A 20561-nucleotide genomic window follows, 5' to 3' on the forward strand; every position below is an offset into this window, starting at 1 on the left:
GTATTTCCGTTTGTGAGGGTGAAAACAAAGATGAGCCAAGTTGAGGAGTGATTTAACTCAAACTGCATCAAAAGTCGCTGTTTATTTACTTTCATCATTGCTGGTCTTCTCAAATTATACACAACAAGTTGCTGTTTCTTCTTCGTTTGTGGGTTAACTTGCTTAGCTTCTTCTTCTGTGACGACTTCTGCTGCTACTGTGGTTACACGCGTGGTTACTGCCTACCAGCGGTCTGCGGGGATGTTTGCACGTCGACGCGAACGACGACGCAAAAGTATAAATGAAAACCGACGCGGAACTTACGCCGTAGGACCTACGCACGACTATAAATAGCCTTTAACAAGGACAAGCAGAATTAGGAATGCGATCTAACAAATTTAAAGAGACGGGTGTCACACACCGACAAATTCAGCGACAGCATTACATGGTGACATGTGATTAACTAGCTACCGAAATCAGGATTAACCATACAATTCTATTACTGAAAACTAACCCTAACATAGACCTTAATCAAAAACTTTACAATAAATAAAAATCATTTACAATGCACGTAGCTCATTATTTGATCTTTGAGAATGATCCTTGATCTTCCCAATAGGAGGTTTAGTCACAGCGTTTCATTTTATAGACAGTTGTGTATGTAAAAGACATTAAACGCAATGCAACTAATTATAGATGTAGTTTTTTTTAAATGCATTCAGCTTAATGTTGTGAACACTTATGTTTATGTAATGGTTGCTGGAAAAAGTTGGATAGGGAAAATGTAAAAATAGAGGAATGTAGACACAGAGGATGATTCTTTATGACATATATTTGCATGCCTACAGTGAAATGTACGCCCAGACATCTGTTGGGAAAGAAGTGCATGTTTTCTTTATGATGAGCAGATTTTAAGACATCTCTTTCTTCATGTTGACTTCATATTTAGCAATAGTGCTTTTGTTGTGTAGAGTCGTGATTGTTTTACATGAGAGGGTGTGCACGCATAACTCTGATGTATCCGAGAGTCCATCATTCACATGCCTGCACTCCTTGTTTGTTTACTTAAAAAAACATTTTTGCTAATTTAATTATGCTTTCAGTCAATAAGACGTTTACTATTTTGTTAAAATCTATTCAGCGAAATGGATTTTGAAGTAGATTCAATTAGCAGAACATGCAACAATGTCACAGAGGCAGGGAATAAAATGGCCAATTTTTTAAATGTCAACTAATCTCAGATCAGCACCCAGTATCACTGGGATTTCTTATTGAATACACCTCCTATGAATACAAGATTGCAGGTAAAGGTATATCTGATGTGGTCGTGTTATTTATAGCTATATCTTGGAATGAGGTTGGACCTGGGTGGCTGCTCACATATGACTAACTTTCCGCTCGGCCCACAAACAGCTAAGCCGACACCAGTATAGTACACAGGCATATGGGTCTGTTGTAGCAGAGAGAAACCTGCCACCTGCTTATAACTGTGTGTATGTGTGTGGTCACAGAGGTCTAATCGGTGATGACAGGTGCAGCTGAATCATAGAGGGTCGTTCTGCCAACCCTACTTCAATATGCACATACTGCCTCTCATTCTCTCTCTCTCTTTCTTTCGCCGTCTCTTGCTCTGCACACAAATAAACAGACAAATATTGCCAGGAGCTTCCTCCAGGACTCGCTCACGTACCTTTACCTTGAGGACAACCTTAAACCTCAATTTCAAGGGATCGTCTTCACATGTCCTTTTTAACTCGCTTACAGATGCACACGCCTAGCTTCACTGCCTTCCTGTCTTTTCATTGCTCCCCAGTGCATATTCTCTGTTCCTAACTTTCGCCCGGCCTGTCTGTCGCTTTCTTCTCGCTGTCCAAGGTAACCTTGTAGCCGGACTGTTGGCATGTCATCCCAAACAGCATTTTAAATTCTGGAACATTCCACCCACAACATCTGTCACTGTATGACATGGTACAGACAATCATGCACACACGTACAAAGAAACACATCTGTTTATCTCATACATAATCAGTGTTGGGGAAAGTTACTTTTAAAAGTAATGCATTACAATATTAAGTTACTCCTAAAAAAAGTAACTAATAGCGTTACTAGTTACTAATCATGGAAAGTAATGCTTACGTTTTAGTTACTTTTGCGTTACTTTTTCTTGACTGAAAAGTTCTGCATTCAGAAATTGCATATTTCATGACAAAAATGTCGAGCTCTGGCCTGCCATCTCAGTTTCTGACTCAAACTGTTCCCACACAGGCGTGTACGAATAGAGTGCATAATGTGACTACATTTAGTTTAATTCAGTACATCATTTTTTTCTTATCGAATTAATTAAACTTAAAAAGTAACTTGCATTACTTTTTTGAAAAAGTAACTCAAATATTAATGTGTAAAAAGTAATGCGTTACTTTACTCGCTACTTCAGAAACTTAATACTATTACGTAATGCACGTTACTAGTAATGCGTTACCCCAACACTGCACAAAAATACTTTGCTGCCTTAAAATTTTTTCAAAGTCATTTCAACTTACTATTATTTATCTTGACTAGAGATTAGTTGTTATAACTACAGGTGAGTTGTTATAACTTATAAAATTAAGTTGACTTTTCTCAACTATATTTTATAAGTTGTGACAACTCATCTCTGTTGACATGACTTGTAAATCTGAGTTGATTTAACAACAAATTTTAAGGCAGCAAAGTATTTTTTACAGTGTGGGGTTCTTCATGGACCACAAAAAATGGTTCGCCATTAGTATGTGCACTGTTGTAGCAGTTGACTACACAAATACTGATTAAGATACTAAAGAAACGTTAAAGGTCGAGTGTTTAATTTCTCCATCTGTAATTTCTGTAATTTTACTAGCATCACCAAATGGAACTTGAATAGTTTATGAGCAATTCCCCATCATCTGCTATTGGATTGAAGAACAGATATCCCCACAGTATCCCCATCATAAACTTACATTTGTTTCGTGTAAATTTCGAGCTTGTCGGGTGTATTCAAGCAGTTGTTTTAAAAATGCTACAGTGTTTCCACTTACTGGTAATTTGAAGCTATACGATTGGCATATTTATAGTTCTTTCTGCATAGCAAACACAGTTATAAGAAAGTATTATATCAGCGAAAATATTACACACTTAAGCTTTAAATGTGTTCACAAGCAGGAGACATCTTCCATCAGTTTGTGCAGGTAAATTATACATCAACACGTACCAATTATGCACTGGTTTATACATTTTTAATCATACAGATTTCCTCTCAAACCTGAGCCCTTCAGTAAATATTTGTCAGAAGAATTTTGTGTGTGCGCGCGTGCGTGTGTGTGTGTGTTTAATGCTGTTAGCAGGCACCTATGTCCAGGAATTGCCTATTCTGCGCATATGCAGACATATGCATAGTAGTGCAGATAGTTTGATGTGGTACACAGTTTCTGTTTGTGCGTGAAGGCAGAAAAGATCACTGCCTGTGCTAAAACAACCGTTCATTTTGGGTGCCAACGCTAGTGACTGTCAAGCAAGCCATGATGTGTTTTTTTTTTTTTTTGAACACCCAACATATATTGCTATTGGGTTGTAACTCAACATTGCCACCTACTGGTGAAGAATACCAGTGAATGTCAATGGGTCACATTTCTGCCGATAATAGGTAAAATTTAAAGGTACATCCAAATAATTCAATGGCGCTAAACATGAATAGTAAGAATAGAAAAATAGAGCTTATCAACTTTTAGAAGGGTGAAGAAAATTACTCCCTTTATCTTTTGTTTTTCATATCAAATTTAAATTAAATTGGGCGTAATTTGTTAATCATTATTTTTTACCACATAAAAATATTACCTATTATATTTTTATAATATTACCTATTATACTTATTATAAACCCTTTTTTTATTTTATTTTATTTTATTATTTTATTTTATTTTATTTTATTTTATTTTATTTTATTTTATTTTATTTTATTTTATTTTATTTTATTTTATTTTATTTTATTTTATTTTATTTTATTTTATTTTATTTTATTTTATTTTATTTTATTTTATTTTATTTTATTATTATTTTAAGTTTTACGTTAGTAAAGCCAAATGAGAATCACTGCTTTGTACTTGCACTGCACGCACACATACAGTAAAAAAACAGAAGAGAGCAAAGAGTGTCTTATCTGCAATTAATCTGTCTGGGTCTCATCTCTTTGCATTTGTATCCTACTTATTGTAATTCGCTGATTCATTTGCTAATCATTTCATCGATTGTAAAATTCCCATACAGTCACTACCAAAAACAGAGAGACGGATGAAGAGATACTGTGAAGGGTGGGAGGCTAAGCATGATGAAAGCAGCAGACATACGTTAGAGCGAGGGGTGAAGGAGCAGATTGAAAAACACAGAGACAATGAGAGAAAACTCTCTCAGTGTTTCCTCCAGACCATCTGAAACAAATAAAATAGCTGACAGAGACGGCTGAGACTCTCAGGGTGTCAGCACTTTCCTTTAACTGAGAGAGAGAGAAGGGAAGAGAGAAGGAGAGACCGTGTCTGGGCGAAGGCAAAGGGGGAGATGGAATTTGACAGAAGAGAAAATTGATTTTCTGGGATGAGAGTTAGGTGTGATAGGCGAGCAGAGGAAAGTTGAGGGGCGGAGTCACTTACACACACTGACTGGAGCATCCTGTGCATGTCTATGTGCTGGATCAGAGCCACAAGATGCAAAGACAGTGAGACAGGTAAAGTGAGAGTTGATTAGAGAAAGAGTGTGAGACAGATAAAGCGGGACAAGACCATTAACCACAAAAAATAACATCATGCAAATAAACTAAAATATATAAAACACAAGGGTAGAGGGAGCGAGAGAGAAAGAGAGAGAGAGGCAAAGAAAGATGGTTAAGAGAACAGGTGAGACAGGTTGAAAAAGTGGGAATGTGAGAGATAGGGTTATCATGTCATCATCTTATATGTATTGCATATTTGCACTGTAGATGAACAGATTAACATAAAAGGTGATGCATGGGAGAAGCACAACCCCTCGAACTTAATTCACTTTACTGCCTCCTCCTGTGGCACTGACTGCTGGAGCATTGATAGCTGCGGTCTCATTTGCCTCAGATGACTCACAATCTCCCACAATACCGTCTGTCTTTACTGCCACCACGAAGAACAGACGACACAGACACACAGGAGCGAGAGATAAAGAGCAAGATCCAGCAATCAGCCAGAGACTGCGTCCCTGCCGCTTTTCCTGCGGCACCTCTGGAGTTAGGCAGACTAAGCGCTCTCCTTTCTTCTCCTGCCGATAAAAGTTTCCTGGCAGAGGTAGAAAGGACAGGAAGGTCGGGAAGAGATTCAGCTGACAAACTGTACATCGGGCCTCGGAGCGAGCGAACCGAAATAAGCTCCCCAGGCTGGGGAAGCAACAACAGCTCCACAAAACAAAGTGGAAAGAAATATGCTCGCTTTCGGCTGTCACTCAGACCGCTGCTGGATCATGCCAGCTTCACATGAAAGCAGTGAATGTTGTCAGGATTTTGGTTGGTTTTTGGACTGGATGTTTGTTAACTTTTTTACTGCTGAGGTGCAAGGAAATCCTAGGTCTGGCTGCCCGTTTTTTTTTTTTTTAGTTTCTAAAAAAGGTTTCAGGACCCAAATGTGGAGTGTATTAATATTATAGGGGTATATTATGTATTAAATTACACAGGTAAATTTGTGTTAAATAGGCCAAATGTTTTATTAGATGCACAGTTTAAGATAACAGTTACCTTTGTTGTCTTCACAAATACACTGTAAAAATGACTTTTGCTTAAAAAATTAAGTTAAATAATTTCAACTTTTTTATAAGATATGTCAACTAATCACAAGTCAAAACTTGAATAGTTTGAACTGACTTGAAAAAGCAAGTTGTTTTTACTTCATGCTGCATTTTTTTTTACATGTTCCGTTGCACTGTAAAAAGTAAAAGTTGGATATACTTAAAACATTACTTGGTCAAATCAATCAATTGGTAAAACATACATTTTTTTGTTTTGTCAACCTAAATTTCTTACTTACTTAAAGAGACACTCCACTTTTTGAAAATATGCTCATTTTCCAGCTCCCATGAGTTAAACATTTGTTGGGTTGTTTTAACCCAAAATGCTGGGCTGTTTTAACCCATTGTTGTGTAAAATATAACACTTTTCTGGGTTTATTTAACTATTGGCTTGTTCCTTTTTAAACATAACCCATCATTTTTAGAGTGCAAGATTTTAAGCAGTTTTAGCTTCTTTTTAAGTCGTTAGAGCTGTTCTTATATATGATTCGTTTTATTTTAGTTTTCTGCAGCCTTCAGGACAGACTTGCCCTCCATTTTTGAGTTGCAACCTATGTATTCATCATCCTTTTTAAATTTGTAACATACTATTAGACATTGCAAGGCATTTATAAAGCCTATATAGAAAGTGTGTCAGGAATATAAATGCTATCATCAAAAAGCATTCTAAGCAGACACATGCTATTGACTGAGGATCAGATACATGATGTGCCTTATGAGTGACAGATGGTCTGTCAGTCAGTCAACATCAATCAGTCATGCAATCAATAAAAATGACTGCCTGCATTTTAAGAGACAAAATAAACCACTTCATCTCACAGCCTCTCCCTGTCTGTTTCTGGGTTTAACCGATCGATATCATTTTTGTTTTAGTATTTTAATTTTAAATCATTTGCACCCTCCTCATGTATGTACTGTAGATTCTTACCGTAGAGCAAAGCTTTATTTGCGACCCAAAGCTTTTTTTCCTCTTTCCTGTCTACCTTTCTCTTCCCATACTGTATGTCTGCACTGTTTACACTAGTTTTTTTCTTTCTCTTTCTCTCTTTTTCTCTCAGCCATGAATCTTTTGGGGCTAAACTGGCAGCTGAAACCAGTGGTTGGTCCCTTGCTCAACAACGGCTTGGGAGCAGGGCTGCCCAGCAACAGTGACGTAGCAACAGCGCCCTCTGGAGGCAGAGGTGAGCAGCACCGCCTCACAGCACGCTGCAGTTTCACACCGATGAGGTCGCAGGGATTGAGATAGCATGACACGCAAAAAAAGTTGTGCTGAAATCTCAGCTGTGCTGTGTATCAATTTGGTTCGAGCTTGTACTCATTTTGATTTGTGTTTAGTAATTTGCTTCTCTGTCGCGCACCGAGGTCCCTTCACTGCAGCGCATTTATGTGCACACACACCCTCCGACTGCTTTTACCATCGGCAAGGGATGTAATTCTCTGGGCTTCATTCTGAGGCTCTCTGACAGGTCATAAGAAACCAAGTAACCATGCGATTAAAGAGTCAAGATAGAGTTAGGAAGGTGATTATATAGTACATATGTGAAACCGTATGCATTATCTTACAACAAACTTGTTTGCCATGTGACTTTATTATAGTGTGCATGTTTAAAGTCCACATGAAATTAAAAGGGATGTGTTGGGCTTTTAGTATGGATATGTTGGATTTAAGGATATCAGGAAGCTAGTGTACTTTAAAATATTGAAATAATTCACAATAACAAGATATGAGCATCATTAAATATAAAAAAAATGTCTTTCACTTCCGCACATAAATAATTTAGCGGTTTTATGACATTATTCTGCATTTCAGCTCCTCCTCATTCAAGGTTTTAAGAGATAAATATTACTGGCCATTGTTTGGGATTTAGTAAAAATTGTCAACGCATTAAAAAAAATTGTACATTTTTAAGGCACTTGAGCAAGTCTTTAATTCACACAATTTTTTAATCTTCAGGAATACAAATCTAATAGTAAAAATCTATTTTCCTAACAGATAATTGATTAAAGATGTACAAAATTTGTCATACAATACCACAGTAATTCTCACTACAATTAAAGGTGATCCATTCTTTCATGTGTAGTTTAAAAGGCCTTTTATAGTAATTTACTGCTAATGCATGGCACAATGTTTTCTCCTTTTTTTAGTCAGTCTCTTTAGATGTTAAACATTCTCCATAACACATTAAAGCAGGAAATTCTGAATAGAATTTAAATGGGTCGCACGGATCTTATCCGCACTGTTGTGATAGGAGTGGCTCGCACAAATCAGATTACTGATTGTGCATTGCTGACAACTGCTCCTATATGCACATTTGAGATGAAATTGGGGATCTTAGGTCTTGTCATATGAAAGCGCAGAATGCATGATGAATATAATTAGTTAATATTTCTACACAAGCTTCCTTTAATCATGATGGAAATACTGTGGGGTTGTACTTGTAAATTCCCCCTGCAATCTATGCTCTTGGAGTAATGTACCGATTGAGTCTTTAATCTCTATCACAGAGATGTAGATTTCACCAGAACCAGGTGTAAAAGGAGCACTTGCTATATCTGGTTGGTGTTGATGAATGGGTACTTGAGCGGGGAAACATGGTATACTGCATATTTTGGCAACAATAGTCTATATATATATACACACACAGTACTGTGCAAAAGTCTTAAAGGTGCAGTGTGTAAATTTTAGTGGCATCTAGTGGTGAGGTTACGAATTTCATCCAAAGTTTCCATGCACTGTTCACCGAAACACATAGAGAAGCTATGGTAGCCGCCACCAGACAAATGTCATCTTTCGGAGACAACTTAGTAAAAAAGTAGAAACATAGCGGCACAAAATGGCGACTTCCATGTAAGGGGACCCTCTGTGTATGTAGATAAGAACGTCTCTTCTAAGGTAATAAAAACATAATGGTTCATAGTAAAAGGTCTTTATACACCCATGAAAATATAGTTATGTATTTTATATTGCTTTTTTTTCAAAAGATCCTTATCAAAGTTACACACTGCACCTTTAAGCCACCATGCCAGAATTAGATTTTTTGTTTATGCAAGTTATAGTGATTATATATAATTATTTTTTAGTCTCTTTAATAGAATACATCCAGAAAATACATGAAATGTGTTTGTAGTATTAAAAACTGTATAAAAATGTAAACTGATGTATCACGTTTTTAGGGTAAACTCCCCTTCCACAGGAAACTGCAGGATCTCTTAAACCTAAATAAAATTAAATCCTAATTTCTAATTTTAAAGAAATTACTAATTTTAAGATGTGTTTAGTGCCAAGAGAGGTCACACTAAACACAGACGATGCCTAAAAAAAGACATAGTCCTGAAAATGTAACTTTTTTTGTACATATTTCCTGTATTTTCTGTTTGTATCGTAATAAAATAGATAAAAAAATAAATATTTTATGGACATTAAAAGTTCTAAAACAACAAGTGTGGTGGTGGTGGCCTAAGACTTTTGCACAGTACTGTATATATAATGTTTCAGTTTCATTATATGTAGTCATGGGTTTTTACTCCGGGTTCTCCGGTTTCTTCCCACAGTCCAAAGACATTTGGAGATGCCAAATGGTCCTTCCTCAACTTATGTGTAGATAAACTTGTTATAGCCATACATGATATGATTCAAATACAACTTTACATCAGGCATGCACCAATATCCATACACCATGCACATTGAATCTAGTTTCCCCATCTTAGTGCTATATAGGCATGTGTAATTCTGCAATTGTATATACTGTAGATTATGTGGAGTGATAGTGTGCTGTGTGTTTGTGGGTGTTTGAATGATCGTGGGTTTTTGAAAATGCTCTTCAACTCAAGTGGTCCAATCTCGAACCTTCTGCATGGCCGTGTCAATTTCATCCTTACCTCACAACGATTTTCTCATATGAACACATAATTAATTTAGAGATAAAGTGAGATTTTATTCATTGTACGCCAGCACATAAGTAAAAAGTTATGCCTTGTTGTTTTCTTATTCTTTGTATTTTCTGTCATATTGTGTTGAGATGCTGTTATCTAGACTTCTTCTTATCTATGGTTTGGTCTGATCTACGAAATGATTTGGCATGCTGCTGCCAGCCGCTCATATTAGCTTATGATTGTCCTCTCTGTGCTCGGCCGGATTCTGTTTTGGTACTTAAGGCCATGGTTAGACACTCAAATTCAAGTGCCCTCTATCTCCCCATTGTGTTTCCACATGTTGTGTTGTGAAATAAAACCAGTCTGATCACTCGTTCCCCTAGGAAATCCTCATCCGCTTGCTATTTTCCTTTCCGCGCTTCCTTTCCTTCTTGGTCTGGCTGTTTTGTATTAATGAGAGAAGCTATTTCATCTCCTGTTGCTGCTGCTCCGTCCTGATCGTGTTTTCATTGTTCTTTATAGCCTCGCCATTTCTCATAGGTTTTCTCCGTCGCGGCTGCAGTCTCCAGTGTAGATCTGACCTGATTATATGGAGCTGTGTTTCTATATGTGTCTGTGTGTGTGTGAATATCACAAGCTTAAGGACAGAAGGGAATCTGTTGCTCGCAACCTCCATTTACACCCGGCCATTGCCGCTAGCCAGGAGTAAAAGATAGAGGTAAAAAAGAAAGAAAGACAATGAGAGAGAGAGATAGAGAGAGAGAGAGAGAGAGAGAGAGCAAGCATGGATTTTCCATTAAATGAAAAGTGGATAACAGCTTGTGTGATTATGTTGGTAAACAGGATGGTGGTGTTGACATACGTATGAATGAAAGCCTGAGGGTGGAGAATACACCAAATATCACAATAGAGAAAATAATTTCTTCAGTCTGAGAGACCATAAACGGAAGAGACAAAGAAAGGGGGAGATACCGAAAAGATGGGGAAAATGTAAAATCACTTACCTTCACTCTTAGAAATAAAGTTTCCTCAGATTGGTCTTTGTTACTTTTTGTACAGTAGACCTCAGTAGATGCTATATTAATATAGTTAATTATCATGCTGTTAAAGGTAAATTAAACATTGAAAACATCTTTCAAAATAACTCTAGTAGACATGAAACATGGGTTGTAAAAATGATATACAGCTTATTGAAGGGACTGTAGATCTATCCCACACAGCTTGATATCATTTGAGGCAAATTAAATATTGCATTTACTCAAAGAAGCATGCTTTTCTTTTTAGATAGCATATTGGTTCCTGGGGTTTTGAAAGAGAAGTATGTAAATATTTTTCTGAAGAACTACAACATATAAAGGGTGTTTTTGGCCTCAGGTTGTATAACCGTTTTCTTTTAGTGTCAGTATTTACTTAATTTATTATTTCTAACCTTATTGATCCTTATTACATGTTTTGACATATTGTGCGTGATTCATTAGGAGATGTTTTTTTTTCAAAGAATAAATGTCTGTCTTTGTAATCCTTCATAACAACATAATAGCTTGCTCCTGTGAAATTGCTTTCCTTTTTGACTGATATGAATAGTCCCTGTTAGTTCTTTTAACCCTTCCTCTTTCAATGATGTGTTATACAAAAATATTAGAAAAGGCACTGATAATTTTCTGCCACAACATTATCCTTTCAGTTTACAAACATTTCTGTTAACACTATAACACTACAGTAAGAACTGTAAATATGGGTAAATAAAGGTAAAAAAAACTGTAAATAAAAACAAAAATGTTCTTCTTTAAATATATAAACATACAATATATTAAATGAAAGAACAGACCCTCTGCTTTCAAAAAAAAAAAAACGTTTCATCCTACTTTCATTAGTTCTTTTGTAATCAGCTTTTGAATATGGGTAGGTTTCTGCAAAAACACCATATTTTGAGCAAAAAGCAGAGATAATTCCATTTTTGTGACGGACTTTTCATAGAGATCCCATTCAGAGCGATCTTTAAAACAGACGCGGACATGCAGCTGCTTGCCATAGGGCAATACTTCCGGGTTTAAAAAGTTGTGGAAGGGCGCCACCTGGTGGATAATAGTATTGCGGAAAGACGGAAATACTCGTCATTGGCAGGGAAGCGTTTTCTCTTGATTGACGAGATATCTCGTCAATGGCGGCAAAGGGTTAAAGGGATGGTTCACCCAAAATTGGTGCTCATTCTTATGTTGTTACAAACCTGAATACGTTTCTTTGTTTAGCTGAACACAAATGAAGATATTTTTAAAAACGTTTGTAACCAAACAGATATGGGGCACCATTGACTTCAATTATATTATTGTATTCTTACTATGGAAGTTAATGGTGCAGATCAGCTTAGTTACAATTTTTTAAATATATTTATTTGTAAGCAGAACAAAGAAATTTATACAGGTTTGTAACAACTTTAACAAAATTTTAACAGAATTAAAATTTTTTGGTGAACTATCCCTTTAGGTTTTATTCAAACTTTATGATTTTAGGTCTTTCTGACTAAAGGAAAACTCCAGAACTAAAGTTGGTATTTTAGAGGTTTTAAAAGTTTAAAACTATTGCACACTAAAGTATTCAATAAAAAAACGTATTATCTCTCGTACTCTCTGGTTTAGGGCTGGGACAACAAATATGTAATACGTCAACAAAAAAATAAGTTGACGCAAAATATGCGCATCGATTTGTAGCAACCCGAGTGGTAGCAACGCGAGTGGCTCCAGTCCACGCCGGTTTCACACCGCAATGTTAACAAGCATGCAAACCGCACGCATAAGCAGCGCGCGGCGCTGTTGCGGCAGTGCTGCGATTGTTTCTGCGTCGGTTCTATTTTTGCTGCGCTGGTCACGCTCAAATGAAGTGAAAGTGCTTTGTTTATGATTTAAATGGTCGTGGATTGATGTGAAAAGTGTCATTTTACCATAAAATTATGAATGTGATGCCAAGTGTGTTTTAAACAGTCAATTTAATAGAAAGCAATGAAATATGTAAAAACACACTGTTGCCAGAAGACTGTGCTTTCATTCACTCTGCCCAGCAGTAAATGAGTCATCATCTATCGAACAGCACAAAGACAATGTGGATTAAACAAATCAAGTTATAAACATTACACTGACCATCAAAAGGCCCACTGAAGAGGTTTTGCTCATAAATGCATGTAAAATAAAGTAATGTGAACTTGAGATTTTTATACTGTTACTAAACTGCACAGTATGCGCTGCAAACGCTTTATTGAATGCTACCTCTGACTAAGAATGCATTATTTTGCACTTGTATGGTCTTTTTATTTTGAAATTTTAAGAGGAATAAACGTGTAGTAGGCTATTGCAATGTTAAGGAATTCATGTTTTTTTTCCCATTCAGATATGTAAATCAACATGTATAAATTGCTATGAGTTAATTAATGGGGAGATAATCGAGAATCGAATCGAAGTCGAATCAGACTGATAAAATGAATCGTAAGATTAATCGATGCATCGAAAAAAATAATCGCTAGATTAATCTTTAAAAAAATAATCGTTTATCCCAGCCCTACTCTGGTCCACTCCTGTTTGCTTTGATACACTCTTGCTTTCGTCACACTGGATGTATACGGTGAGGTTATGGGCAAAAGGCTTCAGGAAACCGAATTTGAGTTTTTCGGCCTCCATCAGATAGCAGGCTAAGATAAGTGCCATCCAGGGAGAAATCAAATTTGTGCTGCCTCCTTATGTTTTCTGTTTTCAAAGCATCCACATCTGAATTCATAAACACGAGCCAGTTGCAACACAGCAGAGGTGAGAGATTGATTTTAGTTTCATATTTTTCTCATTCAGGACCCTGGGCGGCCCGTAACAGCAGCATAGATACGGGTAGCCTAGAGGTGGGCAGACGTGTGACCCAGGAAGTTCCCCCAGGGGTGTTTTGGAGGTCCCTGCTTCACCTCAACCAGCCTCAGTTCCTCAAGTTCAACATCTCCTTGGGCAAGGATGCCCTGTTCGGGGTGTACATCCGCAAAGGACTCCCTCCGTCTCATGCACAGGTGCTCCATTTACAGTAGATAGATCCCGCTCTCTGAAGTCTTTTAAGGAAAACCCTCTTTCATCAAAACGGCGGATCAATCGGTCATTGCAAATACATTTTAGAAGTCAGCAGGTGTTCGATAAAATCATTTTTTAGAGCTAGGCTTCAAAGTATCTGACTGTTTGATATACATGAACACTGTTAGACTGGTTGAAATGACTAAAAATGTCTTTTCTCTGTATCTCTTTCTGCAGTATGATTATATGGAGCGTCTGGATGGAAAGGAGAAATGGAGTGTAGTGGAGTCTCCCCGCGAAAGACGCAGTATTCAGACTGTAGTACTGAATGAGGCTATATTCGTGCAGTATCTGGACCCCGGCACATGGCATCTGGCTTTTTACAACGACGGGAAGGAAAAGGAATCTGTCTCATTTAGCACAGCTGTATTGGGTCAGTTTCTCTCCGGTTATTCCCCACTTTATTTTCTCCTTTTTATTTGCTTTCTGCACACACTCATTGTAGTATAACTGTGAGTATTTTATGCTGAATGCAGAGTTACAATAAATGTTTCCTGTCTGGGATGCTCCGGGTGCATATTAAGCCTAAATGTCTCACCTAGAGCTATTTTGACACTACAAGACTGCAAATTTACATTTAAGATAAACGTTTTTTGTTTATGCACAGGTGGTCTTAATTTATTTACACAAATTGCATACAATTTTCATAAACACATGGCTATTTTTGCATGTTAATTTACCTTAAAATTTTTTGAATATGAATAATTTACACAGAAATTAAATCTGCTCATGATTTATGCATGCAGCCAAATACTGTAAGGCCAGTTCATTTACAAAAAATAATAATAATTTTGACCTGTATAGAAATAAGTGTTAACGCATTATTATCAGTCAGCAGGATAGAGATAATTAAATAATGCATATCTATTAATATTATACCATATATGATTATACCCTTAAAATGAGATAAGCACCTTGTGACTTTGTTTTATGAATATTCAAATGCATGAATTCTTGAAATAAGTAGTGACTCACCAATTAACCTTGTGCTAATCTACTGCGATATGGCCTAGTTTTACTGCCGTGATAATACTCATGGCTAATGAAATGGCGTGTGACGCTGTTTGAATTGGTTGTATCAATAATGACCAGAGCCTGCAGGCTTCCCACAGAGAGACGGCGAGACAGAACATGAGGAAGAGGGAGAAAGGCAACAGCGGAGGAGAAGATAAAATGAGAGTTTGGTTCTCTGACTGTTGCTGTGGTGGTTATAGCTGTCATCAGCCTCAAAGTGGCCTTTTTTAGAAATGTTTCATTCCTTTCACAGACTCTGTGCAGGAGTGTCCGCGAAACTGTCATGGTAACGGAGAGTGTGTGTCAGGAGTGTGTCACTGCTTCCCTGGTTTCCATGGAATGGACTGCTCGAAAGGTACGAGACACTCCAATTACACCCCCCTCTCTCTGTAGTACAGCAAGAGAGAGAGACAGTTAGAGCTGAAAACAATAACTTAAACTTAGCCTAAACTGGATTGCTGGTCTGAGCTTGTCTTGACTGTTTGGACAATTTTTTTTTTTGCTTACCTGAAGCACTAGACCAACATAAACCACCAAACCTGACTAGACTGGGTTAGGCTGTTATTTTTTAATGGGAAAACAAGAAAATGGTGAATAAATAAACCCTCTGTCACTGTGATACTTAAAAACATGGCCTACTGGTTTGCACTTGTGCTCCTGAATAAAGGAGAAATGCTGCTCATGTGAAAGACGCATGTTCCAACTTCTGGCCCCATTTTTTATCTTTTGTGCGTCAACAAACTCACAGAAAGCTTTAACGTACACACAGTAAGGTCCAAAGACATGAAGGTAAAAACACATTTGATGGAGTGCTGATGGGAAACAGCACCAAGTTGTTCCCAGTGTTGCAGCAGCGGTGGGATTCTGCGATCTGAACACATCAAAGATGTGTGGTAATCTCACAGTCCCATTGGCTCTAGACACTCAACAGTGTCGAGTTATAGCCCAAGAGTCCAGATACCCACTGGACCTGTGTGTGTTTCTGACCTAGCTACACAGTTAGAGACAAAATGAATAGAAACATTTGCAGATTAATTTTGAAAACATGATTTCCAATTGTGATTTTGAAGTCTTTTTAATAGCTTTTTGACACTTTAGCATAAGGCAGTCCCTCCAGAAAAACATGATTCAATGCATAATCAGCCAAAGTTTGCATATTTACTGTATGCAGGGGCCGCATTTTTTCAAATACACCCCACTTTCGCTGCATAAATTGCAGATTTCCGCACCCAAGATATGCATTTCATAATCCGCATTTTCGTGGCAAAAAGTCACATATATCTGAGCAGAAAGTTGAAAAAAGTTGCATTTACTTCACACAAGCGCAGCCATGTTCCCTGTTGCTATGGGAACGTTATGAAGTGACGTAATTACGCGACGTGAACATCATTGAAAAGCTGCAAACCTCAACCGCAGTTTTTATTTTGAGGCCATTTTTGCCTTTATCGGATAGAAAGTTATTAAGGAGACGACAGGAAAGTATAGGGTGAAAAGAGGGGTATGGGATTGGCAAAGGACCTCGAGTCGGGATTCCAACTCGGGTCGCCAGAAGTGCGTCTGCACCATGTGTCGGAGCACCGTCTACTACACCATCGGCTCCAACGTTCCCGAAGTTTTTGCAAGTTCCCGCAATTTCATTGCATAAAATTCCCGCATATTCCATCGCATTTTTTAAGAAAACGTGCCACAAACAAGCATGCCGCACAAGCCCTGAAAAGTAAAGCCAAAACCTCTTGATCGCCCCCCAGTGACTGGTTCCAGTATAGGTCATAAACCCCGCCTCCCCCATGTTATTCAATGGGACTTGAGACCACCTACAATTCAATTACACTTCAATTATCTTTTTTCCGAAGCTGGTTTCTGTCATTCACTGTAGTTTTTATTACGCAAATGTAAATTCAAGTGTTTGTTTTTAAAATAAGTTTTAATGCCATATTAATCAACGTCATGATTGATAGCTGTGATATGCGCATTCTGCGAGGGCAGGGCCTTGATTTCGCGGCATTACTTTCTGCTCACTACTGCGCAAGACTGGTCCCGAAATCGCTATTGTACTTTTCACCAATGGAAGAGAGCGAACAAGCGTCGTCTATCTTTTTTTTTTACAGTCTATGGCCGCAAGATTAAAGATTTTTGCCCACAACAATCACAAAAAAAACTCAGCATTTTTCTGGAAGGAATGATAAGGGTAACATTTTAATTATTGTCTTACTCAAGCTTCGATGTATTTAACCCTGGTCTATCGTAATTCTCCATTATATTAGCTTGGCAACATTGGGCTCACACAGTGAATTTGTTAGTAAAGTGTAAGTTAACAGCAGATTTACACATTGAAGGTATTTTATTTTTCATGACCCATCAAGGTATAATTCGGATAGAAAATGAAATGTGCATGTTAGTGAAAGTCTCTCCCCATCCTTCTTTCTTTCTCTCTCCCCTTTTTTCCAAGGCATAAGGGTGATGAATGACATTTCATACAAACCAATATCTCCCATACTGTAGTTAACCTGGGAAGCTTATGATTAATAGTTTCATTACCTTGGTGTTAAATTTTCTTTCATTACAGTTTTCTTCAACCCATCACAGCTGTCCACTAGTACTGACCCATTTTGAATTCTGTTTCTGTATGCGGGTTACATTTTGCCTACATAACAGGGAAAATTTGCTTTATTCATAACTTACATAAGGGTTAAGAGTGGTCTAATGTATGTTGTCCAAATATAGCCTGAAGATATTTCAATGGGTGGTGACTGTGACACAGTTTTGCTCCATACATGCTTGGGAACCAAACCCCAATGTTTGTATGGGACTTACTGTTACCTAACATGGATTTGTTCATCATATGTCATGATTTTTTATGTTTCTTACATTTTTCAGTTTTTTAATGTTTCATTGCTCTGTGTACATGAAATATCTTGTTATGTTCTTTATGATAAATTTTCTATGTCTTTAGAAACATATTGTGTGTCTGTTATCATTTTTGCTCACTTTTGACCACTGTGATGCTTTAGAAAAAGCATTGCTTAATAAAAAAATCGAACTTCTCACACTTCAATCATGCATTATTAAATTCTAAACCATTTTCTTCTTCTGTTTCTCAAGCGGCATGTCCGGTGCTCTGCAGTGGAAACGGTCAGTATGATAAGGGATTGTGTATCTGCTACAGTGGATGGAAAGGTCCAGAATGTGATGTTCCCATCAGCCAGTGTATCGACCCGCAGTGTGGCGGTCATGGCACGTGCACAGAGGGCACGTGTGTTTGCTCTCTGGGCTATAAAGGGGACAACTGCGCTGAGGGTAAGTTGTGTGTATGTGTGACAGTGTAACATAGCATTGTGTAGACAGTCTCAATGGTTTAATAATTCACTTTGTTGCTGTAATTGCTATATTGTGTCCCTGTGGCTGTTTACTGTAAAAGAGGAACAAATGTGTATTTAAAGTGATGGCTGTTGGGATGCTCTGTAAGTTATTACTTTGGTCTTTATCTCATATATTGGGATGGCAGTCGCTCTGGCAGGCTGGTTAGAGATGATTATACAGATGATCACACTTTGCTTCGTTGTGTGTGTGTGTGGTTTGTACAAATAATTTTACAATATGTGCAAATACTTTACTATTGCAATGAAATAAACAAACTTGCCACTTCATAATTAAATGAATACAGTTTAAAATGCATTTATTTAAGCATTAATAAAAATTCATACGAAGTGTAAAAAATACTATTTAATTCAGTTGTCACTGCTTTTGGGCAGGAAATGACTTGTTAAGCATAACACTTCAGTGCTCAGAATGTTAAACGGCCAGCGTTTTCACATACACTGCATCACTTTCTGTAGATCCGTAACAGAACATTAGTGAAGCGGAACACGAAAGTCTTTCATACGGAGAGCGTCTCCCCAGATTCTCTAGTAGGACTTAATGGCCTTCCACAAAAACACCTCACAGATAATGGTAAAGGCTGGAAAATATATTGATCGAGGTGTTGAGAACAATGGCTTCAGTCTTGATTCATTTTCTGTGTTCTGTAAAGTTCAGTGGCTCTTGGGTAGGAAAGCGACTGACAGTAAGGGAGAGAGAAGCAGCACAGAAGAGTCCCAAGCGTCTGAAGAGGCAAAGAGAAGAACAGGGAAGAGACGGAAGACAAATGCTGAAAGAGGAAAAGAGAAGAGAAGCCACATACAAACAAACATAGATTTAAACTGTTTCAGAATTCGGCATAAAGGAGAGAAAACGGCAAAGATTTAAAATATGACAACAAATGTTTTGCATATTAATTCTCTCTAATTCAGTTTTTCTAAACACTAATTCATTATCTAAAATCTGCCATCTAGTCCCATAAAAAAGTTTTTAATAGAAAATATTTAAAGAAATAAAATTAAAATTGTCATTAAAGTCAATGTTAAAGTCACAATGAAACGGAAGTCTTATTTCCGCCATCATGACATATTTCCGAGTGAAACAGCTTTTTTGAGACAAAAGGTTGGGTGGGACTTGAATTTGTCCATTGAGAATTGATTTTTATCGTTGGGTTAAGTTGGGTCATTGCTATTTGCTTTAGATAAAAAAATATGTTTTCTATACCAAGAAAGTAACAAGATGAAAACCACTATTTTCTGATACAAACTTTCACATAGCGTCTTTAGGTTATAATAACATTAAAAATACAAATGTATAATTTGATTTTCAAAGATTTATTATAAAAACTGATTATTTTTTTCGCAAAATGCAATAAATCCATGACAAGTTTTTTTCTTCAAAATGCTATAAATCTATTGAGTATATCTGTTGAATATATAGATGTACATTTATTTTTGCCATGTTATATTTATTTAGTTGACTAGTGGTATACACTGAATAAACATTAATGGCATTAATCAAAACACTTACTTTGTCATATTAAGAACACTGTCATTGCTGCGGATATCCTTGGGACGTCGTCGCTGAACTTTTTTGACAGCGATCAGCTGTAAAATGTGTTGGTCCTGCTCGATTTTCGTTGACTTCGGGTAAAATAATGGAAAGTTTTCCATAAGGGTCAATATGTTGGTGTTAGCATGACAAAAGCTTGATACTGTCGGGAGAACAAGCAAGAGCCGCCATTTTTCCTTTGCCCCAGTGCCTCTTGTGTAAATTATTAGATTTTATACCATGGGGCTGTTGAATGCTGTATTCTAATTGGCTGAGAACCTTGTGTGTGCATTATTTTCTTATAATTCAATGCACTGGAAAAAAATTATTTATTCAATTTACTCTTTTTTTTTTAAGGTAAGTGGTTGCAATACATTTATTTAAAGGAATAGTCTACTCATTTTCAATATTAAAATATGTTATTACCTTAACTAAGAATTGTTGATACATCCCTCTATCATCTGTGTGCGTGCACGTTAGCGCTGGACCGCGCTGCGACGCTTCGCTAGCATTTAGCTTAGCCCCATTCATTCAATGGTACCAGTTAGAGATAAAGTTAGAAGTGACCAAACACATCAACGTTTTTCCTATTTAAGACGAGTAGTTATACGAGCAAGTTTGGTGGTACAAAATAAAACGTAGCGCTTTTCTAAGCGGATTTAAAAGAGGAACTATATTTCATGGCGTAATAGCACTTTTGGTAGTACTTCGACTCGCCTGAAAAGTCCGCTCCCCTTCTCACTCTCATAATGGGAGAGGGAGGGTGTTACTGCGCGAGTCGAAGTACTCCCATAAGTGCTATTACGCCATAAAATATAGTTCCTCTTTTAAATCCGCTTAGAAAAGCGCTACGTTTTATTTTGTACCACCAAACTTGCTC

The 20561-nt window shown here is 37.2% G+C and overlaps 1 protein-coding gene across 10 annotated transcripts in view; it reads left to right on the forward strand.

Annotated features, from left to right (window-relative positions):
- The window catches only part of tenm2a (teneurin transmembrane protein 2a), a 361970-nt gene that overhangs the window by 304212 nt on the left and 37197 nt on the right, over positions 1 to 20561 (forward strand). For 8 of the 10 annotated variants that reach the window (XM_055177252.2, XM_055177251.2, XM_055177253.2 and 5 more), the window contains 5 exons: positions 6848 to 6970; positions 13496 to 13701; positions 13937 to 14132; positions 15027 to 15128; positions 17876 to 18070. In XM_055177252.2, coding sequence (XP_055033227.2) covers positions 6848 to 6970; positions 13496 to 13701; positions 13937 to 14132; positions 15027 to 15128; positions 17876 to 18070 — 822 coding nt within the window. The remainder of the gene's footprint in view (positions 1 to 6847; positions 6971 to 13495; positions 13702 to 13936; positions 14133 to 15026; positions 15129 to 17875; positions 18071 to 20561) is intronic. The other 2 variants (XM_055177255.2, XM_055177261.2) reach the window with 1 other exon arrangement.

This window comes from Misgurnus anguillicaudatus, chromosome 16, assembly GCF_027580225.2.
Source record: "Misgurnus anguillicaudatus chromosome 16, ASM2758022v2, whole genome shotgun sequence".
Taxonomy (NCBI): Eukaryota; Metazoa; Chordata; class Actinopteri; order Cypriniformes; family Cobitidae; genus Misgurnus; species Misgurnus anguillicaudatus.